The sequence below is a fragment of the Eschscholzia californica genome, unplaced genomic scaffold, assembly GCF_041429995.1.
Source record: "Eschscholzia californica isolate CP2 unplaced genomic scaffold, dmEscCali1.0.p SCAF_6, whole genome shotgun sequence".
NCBI lineage: Eukaryota > Viridiplantae > Streptophyta > Magnoliopsida > Ranunculales > Papaveraceae > Eschscholzia > Eschscholzia californica.
In genome coordinates this window covers 12,714,818-12,727,990 of record NW_028238483.1, presented here as the reverse complement: position 1 = coordinate 12,727,990, position 13,173 = coordinate 12,714,818, and the positions used below count along the sequence as shown (strand labels likewise).

General features: G+C 33.7%; 1 protein-coding gene across 1 annotated transcript; it reads left to right on the top strand.

Annotated features, from left to right (window-relative positions):
* The first annotated feature begins 9,030 nt into the window (after nt 1–9,030).
* Nucleotides 9,031–9,495, top strand: LOC147531789 (uncharacterized). The gene has a single exon (XM_086649835.1). The coding sequence runs from the start codon at nt 9,031–9,033 to the stop codon at nt 9,493–9,495; it is 465 nt and encodes a 154-aa protein (XP_086505961.1).
* The last annotated feature ends 3,678 nt before the right edge of the window (nt 9,496–13,173 follow it).

Below are 13,173 nucleotides of genomic sequence, written 5' to 3'. Positions count from 1 at the left end.
GTCAATAGTATTATCATGTATTTAAACCAAATTATTTTAGTAGTGTATGTTTTTTACTTGTAGTGTTTATTGAGTAGATTGGCCTTGCAAAGTTTATTCGACTCGCAAGAGAGACTGATATTCAGACAAATTTTTGTTATTTGCACTGAAACGATTGTCAGTAATTACACATTATTTCATAAAAGATTCGTATGTTCTTTTTCCTAATTCAATTGTAAAATTCAGTTAAAATTTCGAGATGAGGTGCAAAAAAATGTAGACGTGCTTCACACGAAGCTTTTGTTAAAGCTCTCATATGTAGTAAACGAACAATAAGTAGTTGCAATGTATAGAATTTTATGCTAAATAGAAAACCATCTGAATTAGTTGATTGTTGCCAATTTTGAATTATAAGGGTTTTAGTTTTTTGATTTCTAAGGGTTTCTGTTGGGTGGTAGTTCTAAAAGAATATAGTCCTACACAACATTAGACAGTCGCAACTATCTGACTATCTAAACTTAAGGTACCGTGTATAAAATGTTTAAAGTAATTTCAACATTTTATTTGGAATTTCATGTTTGTATTTCGTTGTTTAATTGATGTCATATGTTGTTTAGGTTTTACGAAAATTATCATAATGGATTCTTTCCAACCTTGAGATAATGGTATACAGTGAATGTAGTCTTTTGATATCGAAGGGTTTATTATTTTCTATTTTACAATTTTCACCTCCCATTGTTTACGAGTTTATTTAATGATCTTAGAAGTTGTTAAGTAATTAGTAGTGTAACCAATATCATTTTCCATATCTCATCTCCTACAAGTAAAGCTACTTGAATACCATTTGAATTTGGTATTTTGACTTTAACTTCCTCTGCTCCTTTTGTTGCAGTTTATGTTGAATATATTTATTCTTAAACTGTCTCCAAACTAATAATCTAATACTTTTATATGTTATCCTTTGTACGTAGCGGGGGTTGGAGCTATTAAATCAGAAATCTTAAGTTGATGAGAAAGAATAAACCGAGTATCTCCTTTGATTATTTTTCTTATGCTTATTATTTTTCCTAGGCGTAATTTTGTATTGTAAATGCATCAATTCAGCTTCAAAGGCTATTTGCTTCATATAAGACGAGATTTACATTTAAGTATAAGTATTCTACATGGGTATAGCCCGTGCCTCTGGCACAACATAGTTTATTAAACACTTTAATAATTAGAAACTTCGGTCAAACACATGCCATCAGGATTTAAGGACTTGAAAGCCATTAATAAGATCTTATTAACTACACCAATCATCCAACAAAGATTTGAAAGTATTATACGACAGAAATGAAACTTAACAGTAGTATTTCTTCTTTTTATTGTCTTAATTTGACTTGATGTAATGGCTTTATCAAAATCAATAAAACACTTACGCTTAAGCCATGATTGACATATTCCATTTGTTTGTCCAGAATATTGATTTCTATGTTTACGTAATGCTCAAGATTCTGTTACACGAATGTGACCAACGAAACTATAGTATTTGATACATCATTTTTTTGGGTAGCTATGTTCATAGAATCTTCACTTTGATTTCTCAAATAATGTTTTTGAATGTGACTGACAAAGCTGTCGAGGGCTTGGAGCACAGGCTATATGTATAATTTCATAGGGGGTGTGAGGAAAAAGACGTCAATAACTATTTGGAGGCAGCTGTAAAATTACTCAACTTATATTTATAATAATTTTTCTCATATTTGAATTTGATGTTCACCGTGCCTCCCGGCACGGGTTTTGCCTAGTAGATTTAAATGTAACACGTTTTCACACTTGTTTGGTAAAAAAAAGTTGAACTTTCAATTACTACAATCTTGTTTCCACTAAAAATATGTATGAAGATTGATATATATTTTATTGACAATTTCAATATTTTTTAACATTTTATTAGCATTATATGCGAGGCATGTGTTATGACCTAGTTAGAGTAGATGAACAAAATTCTTATTATTTATCTACTAGCATGTTATTGATCTTAACAATATAATCTAGGATGACAAAACAGGACTTGTATAAGCTGACTAGAACAAAATAAATGCATTTAGATGTTGACTAGACATCCAAGTAGACAAATGATAAGGACAACCTTTTATCTTTTAATCTTAATCATCCGTTTCATTTCAACTCAAATCCTGACCATCATATTATTCATATACATCAACTCTTTCAACATGTTGTAACGTTGTTCTTGGTAGCTGAACCAGATCAACAACCCGATACTCTTCATCCAAATCTCTTGCTCTTCTTTTTGTCTACCTGACCCCCAACCCTAACGCCCATCCCCTTTTCCATCTTCAAATTTCAATCCCCTCATATTCTTTCTCATCTTTTTTTCTATTGTTGTTTTAATCTTTCTCAATTTTTTTGAGTTACCCATTTCCTTAACTTTCCTTCCAGGTTCATCTCTTAATATCTCAATCTCAAGGTGAAGTCTATTTTTTGTTTCTTATTTAATAATATATAGGATTGTTGTTATCTTTTACTCATTCTAGGAATTCTCTATTAATTGATTCAAGTATGAATAGATGTTAAGCTTTGATTGAAATATACTTATGTAGTTCAATTGAATACGGTTGAGCCAACATTGGAAAATCTTGAAACCCCTTCATCCCATTTCAAGAAATCAGAAGAAGCACAGAAAACACTTGGATTTTAAGAAGCTTTGCTTTGATAACAGGTTAAATCTCTGTTAGGGAAAGTCAAAGAAGAGGAAAATGAATTCTTCAAATCCCAATATGGAGTTTTATCTCCAAGCCTAGAGAACACAACATTGGATGTTCCCAATTTCTCCGAAACTCAATCAGAAATAGAAGAATCACATACTCAAAAGGTGAAATTGTTTTAAATCTTTTCTTGAGTGCAAAGTGTTTGATTAATTTCCTAAATGGTCCTGTTACTGATTATTTGTACATAGAATTCTTATTAATTCAAGAGAAAGTTATTTGTTGCGTCTGCATTTATTCAAATATGTCAGATGACATCCATAAAACATACGAGTATTTCAAAACATGTTGCTCCAAACAGAAGGTGGTTGGCAAAGGAATGGTGAGTACTGACATATCATAGTCACACACAACACTTTTTCATTATTTCTTCAACTGTTATTCTTACGACATGTATTTTATCTCTTTTCATTGGAGTATGGTAATTCGGTCAGATGCTTTTGCACTACGAAGTTGTTCCCCATTGAGATGGGACATAATCATTATTGAACTTATGGTTTAAAGATAAGAGATGTTCGTTTTAAGCAACTTTAAGTCGTTATATATCTGATGGAGACATGTTACATGTATGTTCATGTTGTAAGATAAGTAAAATAAAAATGTTTGTTTCTGCGACTGTGTCGTGAAACATAACAAGAAATCATTTTTAGGTATAGAAAGTTCATTCATAAAAACTTTTGTTTAGTTGGATTATAGAATTTCCACTAATTTTGTTCTTTTTGCAAGAAAAAGCTCACCATTTGCTTTCTGAACTATCAACTCACCACATTCAAGAGTTATTCTCTTTAGTTCCCAATTACTCGGTTCATTATGTGCAAAGGTCGCTTTATTTATCTGCGGAAAGTACGACAAAAATCTGAACCAACATACATAAAAGGAATAGTAAAACAATTCATATTCAATAGTCTTATATATATAATCTTGGAGTATTAGTAATTAAATTTGGTTGGGTGCAGATATGCGCATATGAAGATGGGAATATGAGATTAGACCCCCCACTGACTTGGTCATGGCGATGCTTACCGAACTTTATCTGAAAAGATGCAGCTTATGCGCTCCTTCATTGGGAAAATAAAATTTAGCAAAGAAGGAAGACAAAAGGCTGGAGCATTTTTTGTTCAGATTTTAGTGAGAGATAGCTCACTTGAATGCATTTAGCAGGGACTTTCTTCTTCAGAGAAAACCATGAGACAACAAATTATGTAAGAAAAAAGTCATAAGCTTATCTTTTAGATGGACAACTAAATACACATAATATAAAATCACTTGGCTCCTCATTGGAAGTAAGTAGCATTCACATTGGAGAAAACATAACATACAAACGAAGCTTCACGCATCATAGGAGACGCGACAGGTTCAATTATTGGTCAGATTATCTTATAGATACAAGAAAAGTGAGATGTAAAGACAGTCCAATAAACAAAAATAGCGAGAACTGCATAATATTTCATCAATTGCCTTAAGAAGACCTTTGAACGTGATAAACTTTAATATGTGGTAAGTATTACATTCCTAGAAACATCTGAAAGTTAAAAGCTTGCCATGTACAAAATAGAAACTAATACTAGCAACTCATTTGTTCTGATATTATAGAGCTATCGAGTATCAGTAGAAAGCATTTGTTGTTGAACCAAAAGCTTGCATCTCATACGATGAAATCAAAAAGCTCCCCAAGAAGGCTCTCTTGTGATCTGGTGTGCATTACGGTTCTTTGTATCTACGTGTTCATATATATATATATATATGTTGTTGTATACGTATATCCATATATCATATTTATACCTTTATATATGATGATGCATAAAATGTCCAGACGTTGACTAACGTCTGAAGAGTCAAGATCGACTCGGTTTAAGGCAGCAGGACAGCTAAACACCTGACGGTCCACCATACGTTCCCCTAACTAGGAGGTCGGCCGGAAGAACTCAGCTCTAAACTAAACGCCCTAGGCATGGATAGATCAGCCCTGGGATCTTAAAAGGAATAAGGGGGGTCTCCACGTGTTCGACCCATATCTTATGCCCAAAACTGGGGAGATATCAGCGCTGCGCGACCTAATGACTTAATCCCGGACTTTCTAGAAAGATCTCAGTCGGCCTCACATCTTAAAGTGTTTAAGCCCGATTGGACTCCACGTATCTAGAAAGAGGAAACTTCTCCTTTGAAGTCTATCACTCCGGCAAGATATATACAAAGTATCCTTAAACTTAGGAACTTTCACTTATCAAAGATCCGGGATAGACTCGAAGAGAAACCCTAGGTACGCAAAAGAGGTAACTTCCCTTACGGTTTGACGGCCACCGCCTCACCACCGCCACTAATCACAGTCGGTTTAACTTCGCCTATAAAAGGCCCCCCACATCGTCCTTATCTGGATACGGTCTCTTCACCCCAGAAAAGATCACCCCATACTTAGAGTTCTCACAACTCGCCCCCCAAAAGGATCGATCAACATTCATTCTTTTACTGCAAAGAGCACCCTGACTGTCTTGAGCGTCGTAGCGGTTTTCGAACCCTTTGAAGGTTTTCCCCCCTCGGGAACAGACGAACAGGAGCAAGGAGTGAGGAGATGGAGCAAAGAAGCAGAGCAGAGAAGCAGAGCTGAACAGAAGAAATCTCTCCTCTCCGAACAGAATATACCATCATAACGGAGGTTGTCATGCATCAACTCCCTTTTTCATGCTTATTTAATCGGGAGCCAATTTTCGACATTAGCAATATATGTTTGTGATTTATGTTCGTGTGTTGTAACATTTATCTTGGTGATTGTGTTGTTGTCTTATAAGTTTTTTTGCATCAGGTTAGAAAGCTCCAAGGGCGTTCTTCCAACAATTTGTGCCCTCCCTCTCTTAGGGTATATGGTATGACAAACTAAACTCCCTCGGCCAAAAATGATATCAAACATTTATGTGTAACAAATGTGGGTTTTGAATGAGTAGTTTGGAAGGCCAATACTTTACCATCATACTAAAGTCGAGGCTATTAGGTATGGGTTCATATGAGTTTTAGATCGAAAGGTATCTCATCATGTTAATTGCTTCTCTGGGTGATGAAATCACAGAGGTTACTACCCCGCCAAGGGTATGTATCGAATAATACTTCTCAAGTTTGGTGACAATATCAATGTGTATCACCGTCGACTATATGAAAAAACATGACACAAAGTCATTGGAAATGAAGGAAGTAGGAGTGAAAGGTCGAGGGAGGAAAAAAATGACAAGTCTGAGCGCTTCAGTGAAAGCCAAAATGATGATCTTAAAGGGGGTTACGGTCGAGTTTTCCTCTCTAAGCACAAAGACAACTTTCTAGAGTATACTGAGTATGGATTATGACCCGAAGCAAGTATAATACCTTGCTCTTTTCCTCTCTACTTTCAACACTAAGTTGATAGTTTCAACGGATTGATGTTCATTTGAATGGATGATGTGTGGTTTGCAAGTAAGTTCAAGGTAGTGATGGACAATCACATAGACGAGTAAGCAAAGTGATTCCTATTAGTTTGCCCGTTGTACTTGAAGACGTTTGGTGTCTGCGTTTTGAGGTACATAATGGAAGAAGAACGATGCCAAAGAATGACTTGGTATGTAAAGTTTCATGATAATGTGGCATAAACAAACATGATTTGAAGTCGTTGGAGAGAAATGAAGTAAGAACGAAAGGTTTAGGGAGAAAGAAAGTAGATGAGTCTGAAAACTTCACATAAGGTGACTTTAAAGGGCCTTATAGCAGAGTTGGCGGCTACGAGCACAAATGTTGATCTCTAGAGTATAATGTATGTCGGCCGAAAAAAAAGTTAGCCTTTGCCCTTGTCTTTCTCTATTTACTTTTTTTATCTTAAGTTGATTGCTAAGTACAAGGTAGTGATGGATACAGATGAGTAGCTGGAGCGAATCTTATAAGTTTTGCCTTTTGTTTTCTCTTGAAGACATTCGGTGTTTGAGCTTTGAGGTCTTCAAGGGAAGAAGACCAGCTGGAGGAGAAGAGGGCTTACTGTCATCCGATTTCAATGTGGAGCTGCAGATGATAATAGATAAAGCTAGGGCAGGGGTTATAAGAATAAGAGTTAACAAATGAGGGTATGCAATTATGATTTTATTTTCTTATACTTGTGTTGGGTTGCTATTATTGTAAGAACTCTTATTATAGGGGGTTGGTTAGATGCTTTTCTGTTTTGTTGAGTTTTGTTTATGTCTTGGTAGACCAGTGGGCGTTTATAAATCCTCGTACTATAAATGGGTTCTGGCACCCTTAGTCTGCTACTCTGCTGATATGTGCAAAAAGAAAAAAGTTGTGCTAAAGAATGACTTGGTAAGTAAAGTTTGGTTGAATCGACTATGATAGTTTTATGTGTTTTTTTTTTGTTAAGTATACTTTTAGTTTTATGTATTAACCATGTAAATGTTGTTTGTTTTCTTATACCATAAGAACAACACCTTTCAGCTCTATTCAGTTTCTTTGCAATCTTAATTTTATCTTTCTATGTAAATTAGTCTGACGTCTACTCGAAAATAAGATCACATAAATTAGATTATAATCAAATTGAACATAAACATCTATTACCTCCACTTCCATAACGATTTAACCCTTATCAATTACACCATATGTTTATGAAGTTTCTCCATTATTTTAATTAATGGTCGCTCTGGCTCCACTTTCAAGGTCAGCAGAGGCATTCGTCAGGGTGACTCGCTTTCCCCTTTTCTGTTTGCCTTGGCCATGGAACGGCTCAGTCGAATGCTAGAAAGTAATAACAACCCTAATCAGTTCGATGGTTTTCCGATCCCCAACTCTGATATCAACATCAAACATCTGCTTTTCGCAGACGATTGTATTATCTTCGGTCGTAACACATTGGAGAACATTCACAATCTGAAGCAAATTTTAGCGGAATTCAGCCTTGCTTCGGGAAAAATGATTAATTATGCCAAATCGATAATCTTTTTCTCCAAAAATTTCCATCCGAAATTCAAAAGAATGATTATTCGTAATCTTAAAGTCCATCAATCCTCTTCCTTGGACAAATATTTAGGCACTCATCTTTTCATCGGCAAGAATAAGAAACCACTCTTTTCTTCTCTCATCTCCCAAATTCAAAATAAGTTGTCCAAGTGGCAGACTAATCTCCTCTCTCAAGCTAGACGCTCTATAGTTATTTCCTCTATAGTAGCTGTCGTTCCCCAATACCAAATGCAATGCTTTACCATTCCAAAAGGCATAAGTAATAGCATCGAGACCCTACAAAGGACCTTCTGGTGGGGAAAAATCAAAACTATCCATACCATCAATTGGGCGACGATCTGCAAACCGCGTAAAATGGGGGGTCTGGGATTTCGTATTCCTCACATTGATAATCAAGCCTTTCTTAGCAAATTAGTGTGGCAGATGATAAAAAATCCCCAGGATCTTTGGGCCAGAATTATGAAAGCTAAATATTTCCCCAAATCTCCCAAACCTAAACTCCCTAAATCTAACCATTCTTGGCCTTGGAAGTCCATTAGTAAGCATTATGACCAATGGCCAGTATTATATTTTGGGATGTCAACAAAGGTACTCAGGTTAACATCTGGCTAGACAACTGGATTCCTAATCACCCGCCTCCTATTCAGAATATTAGAAATGCTAATGTAGTGTGGCTTAGTCAGTTAATTACGAATACAGCCTGGAATCTAAACATTATTAATAATTGTTTTACCACTGAAATTAAAAATGCTATTATGAGTATTAACTTTCAGGCAGATGCGGAGGATACAGTTAGATGGCCGTTAACCAAATCAGGTAATTACACTATTGAACCGATGTATCATCATATCCGAACCAATGGCAATGAGCATAGTAACGATACGATGGAATGGAATCATATATGGAATATGAATATTATACCTAGAATAAAACTCTTTCTATGAAAATGTTGCACTAATAGTCTACCAGTGAGAGATAAAATAGGTAAATTTATTGGTAATATATACTCTTGTATTAATTGTGATACTAATGAAACGATAGATCATGTGTTGCTACAATGTCATTATGCCAAAGCAATTTGGTTCCATTTTCAGGTCCGGACGGAGCATATGCAGTCGGTTAAACTATGGATTCTTCTGTGGAAGGATCTGGATGAGGATCTTACAAATTTGTATGCTAAAATATTATGGTTTATTTGGAAAGCGAGATGTGAGGCTTGCTTCACATCCAAAAAACAATCTCCAATGCAGGTCATACAAATGATCCAAGCTTCTAAAATAGAACCATTAAAAGTAACCACGAAGATCAAAGAACCAAAGCATAAAAAATGGAGCCCTCAATCGCACCATTTCTTAAAATCAACACAGACGCCTCTTTCACAGATCTATCTGAACCAGCAGGATTTGGATGTGTTATTTATGATTTGGATGCCACCTTCATCTCAGCTCTTGCAGATACTACTAGAGGTCAAAATGCGGATGAATGTGAATGTTTGGCAATCAAAGAGGCACTTATGTGGACGATTGATCTCAAGATATCTCACGTGCATATAGAAAGTGATAATCTGAATATCATCTCATTTCTGGAGGATCAAACTTTTACCAAACAATGGCAATCCAAGAAACATCAGTTCGAAATATTACAACTGAAGGACAGATTCACCGAGTTGAAATTTTCCTACATTCCTAGAAATGAGAACTTGATAGCGGACGCATTGGCAAAATGGGGGAGGAAGAATCGCCAGAGGAAGATATGGGACGCCTTGCCTTATTTTATTTCCAGTTCTGTTTAGTTCCCTTGTATTTTCTTAACAAAAAAAAAGTTTCTCCATTATTTTCTTTTACTTGTAGATATTGCCAACAATTTTTATCATCCTTGATCATCCATTGTATATATTTTACTAATATACTTGATTTTGTCATATTTCATTTTAGTTGCATGTATTAAAAATTATTTGTATTATTGGTTTTCAAAATTTCAAGATCTAGACAAAAGCAAATTTATTTCATTTTGAAATCTGATTGCACCGTGCCAAAGCCACGGGCTATACCTAGTTATATTTATAACATGTGTTATTACTTGGTTACAGAAGGTGAACAAAAGTTTGATTATTTATCTTGGATTTTATTGATTCCAAAACGTACTTAGATATAACATGTTGTTTGAGCTATTTTGTTTAGATTAACAAAATTATCAATTTTTTTCAGGCATTTTACTGATTTTGACAACACAATTATGTCGTGAAATAAAAAATTCAATCTTATTTTCATTTAAAATGTGCATGTAAACTGACATATATTTTGCTGACTTTTTAATATTTTTATAGTTTTTTTATTGATTCTAACAACATATATGCGTTGTTCAAATTTTTGCATGGGTTTTCTTGAAGCACTTCTTTGATTTTTGCATTTATTTTGGCAACTCTACCAACATCGTCTGAACTCTAAAAAATTCATCACATATTTACAAACATAAATAAGTTGGGTTTAACTATAATAGAAGTATATAGATTTCATGCAAAGTTGTACATTTTTATTCTTTTACATTTATGCTTTCGTATCATTCAATGTTTATTTATCATGTAAATGCACATGTTACCCGATCATGAAATAAATGTTAGCGAACAAAATCCTACTGCCTCTTATATGAAATGGGATAACTAAGAAAGAGTCACATGGTCTTATCTTCACCCATGTATGCCAAGCATTATATGGATATACTCAAAGATAATAAAAAAAAAAATATTGTCGACATCGTTGTGGTATTTGTAGCATTTTTTGTATATCTTCTAAAATTTTCCATTAACTCTAAACTTTTTTAACGTATTTCACGGTATTTATACTAAAATTTGGGGTGTGTTTGATATCTCCCATTTCCATGGAAATAAAGGAATTTCCATGGCAATAGGTATTTCCACCGTTTGATATGAAGTGTAATTCCATGGTTTTAATTCCCTAGGGAATCTATTTCCATGAAATAGTCCACTTTAATTCCTTGCTCCCTCCTCGGAATTAGTTTCCGTGAAAAGTCAAAAATCAAAATAAAAATATTTCAATATATTCGGATACTTGAAACCAAATATTTATCTCCATATATGTTCAAAATGATATTTTTACCCATAAATTTAGCAAAATAAATTTTTACTTATACATTGGACAAATGACGTTTTTGTCCTTCTTACCAAATGACATGTTTACAAAGTTGTCAAAATGACATTTTGGATTTTTATAGCCAAAATTACATTCTTACCCTTTTATAATATCAAATTGACATTTTACCCTTATGTTATCAAAATGATATTTTTACCCTCGTATAATATCAAAATGACATTTTTACCCTTAAATTAATAAAGTGACACAATTTTAAATAATTTTACAACATAGGGGTAAAAATATAATTTTAAAAACATAAGGGTAAAAATGTAATTTAGACAATATAAGGATGAAAATTTAATTTTCGCAAAAGTAAAAATATCATTTAGACTACATAAAAAGTAAATAAAAACTCTTAATTGAATATTATATTCGTAGAAGTTAGTTGTCAACCAAATAACAGAGTTCGTAATTCCACGGAATAATAAATGACTACCAAACGAAAGAACTCTTATTTTCACAGAGTAAATTCCATGGAAGACTTTCCATGGAACTCATGTATTTCCACGGAATTGTTTCCCTGATATCAAAAACAACCTTGGAGTAATTGAAATTAACAAAAACCCATTACAACATAATCCATTACACGAACAAAGAACTCAATTTTTTTTTTCCATTTATCCTTCAATTCATCTAGTAACAACCAAGATTATTCACCCTCTTAAAGATTGTATTGTTAAATATTTGGCTATCATCCCGTGCGAAAAATGCTTATAGTTAGATTCAACGACATGTTCATCCACGTTCAAAATCACATACAACCACAATCTCATCTGTAAATTAGTAAAATATATTAGTATTCAAACAAGTGCTTGTAATTCATGGAATGATAAAATAAAAAAACATAAAAGAATCAAAATGTAAAACTTTACAAACAATCTGTATAGTTTTACTGCCGATAAAGTCATTTTGAGAGTAATATGTTTGTAAAATATGTTATTTTTTGTCAGAGTTTACATATTGGTAAAATTTCCACAATTTATGCAGAAACAAAGAAGTGCTACAAGATATTTGAGCGTGTTGCCGATTGCAAAACAAACTCGCTCATTTAAAATTACAAAATGTAAGTTTGAGGGCGTTGCCGACTGCTACAAGAAGATCCAAAAAGTTTGCAAAATATATAGTTACTTTTCATACTAATTTTTTGGAGAAACCAAGAATGTAGAGAGTGAAATACTGGGTCAAGATCTGAAGAATTTTTTTAACAAAAAGATTGATATCCTAGCTTAAAGAATAAAAGCAACAAAACCGTGCAAGGTGCATAAATCTATCGTTGAAAAAAAAACGATAATATGGTAAAAGAATAAATTTAATCTATTAAGCATCATGTTCTTCTAGGTTTTCTCCAGGTGAAGACTAAAAAGACGTGGATAGGTTTTCTCTACGATTTTTTTAGGTTTCCTCCCGGTAAACTGAAGAAGAAAGTATGATCAATTTTCTTTGGACAAAAGATCAGGGAAACATTCCTTTAAACGAAGAAAAAAACTTTATGTAAGGATGAGAACTTCTTGTTGTGGAATTATTTTCATGAAACTGAAAAGACTAGTTGTGTCTTCTAATTTGGGTAATTTATTTAACCTGGAATAGGTTAGGTAGTAGTAGAAAAAAGAGAGGTTAGACACGCAAATTACTCCTAATGGATTTATTTTCTATTTAAATATTATCTTTAAGTTTTAAACCTATTAACCCTGTAATTTTGGACCTAAAACCGATCCCCCTTTACTTAAATTGCACCGTTTAACTGTTTTTACAAATGTATACTTTTTATATGTGTATACTTTTTAAAGTTTTGTTTTAAGGGTCCGTGGGGATATAGACCAAAATAATAATCAAAAAAGGTTTAGGGTCCAATCTTGTTAAAACATGGATATTTAGTCCTTTTACTCTATGGACAAAAAAACCTTATAAATCCTATAGGATTTACGTTTGTGTCCCCTAAGCAATAAAGCCGGAAATATTAATGTTGGCTGCGCGAGAAGATTTGGTAACGGAAAAAATCCGTAATTTATGGGTTATTAATAGGATATTTCGATTTTTTACCTACCAAACTTTCTCTCTCTTCTTTTAACGTTTTAGGTAAAAAAGGGTTTTTACCTAAAACGAAAAGGTGAAAAACCCTAAAGAAAACACTGAATCGCCATCATCGAAAGCCAAGAAATCTTGCTGTTTCATCAACCTTCTTAATCTTTAAACATTTCGGTTGAGATTTCCGGTTCAGGTGAAAAGGTATTGATGAAATCCCTCATCGTTTAGTTCCGTCGTTTGTTTTTTGAACCATCGTTACTGTCAGGTGAAAACCCTTATAAATCCGATTTTGC

Bases quoted from the DNA above. Each gene is read 5' to 3' on its own strand.
- LOC147531789 (XM_086649835.1), top strand. From the start codon at position 9,031: ATGGAGCCCTCAATCGCACCATTTCTTAAAATCAACACAGACGCCTCT.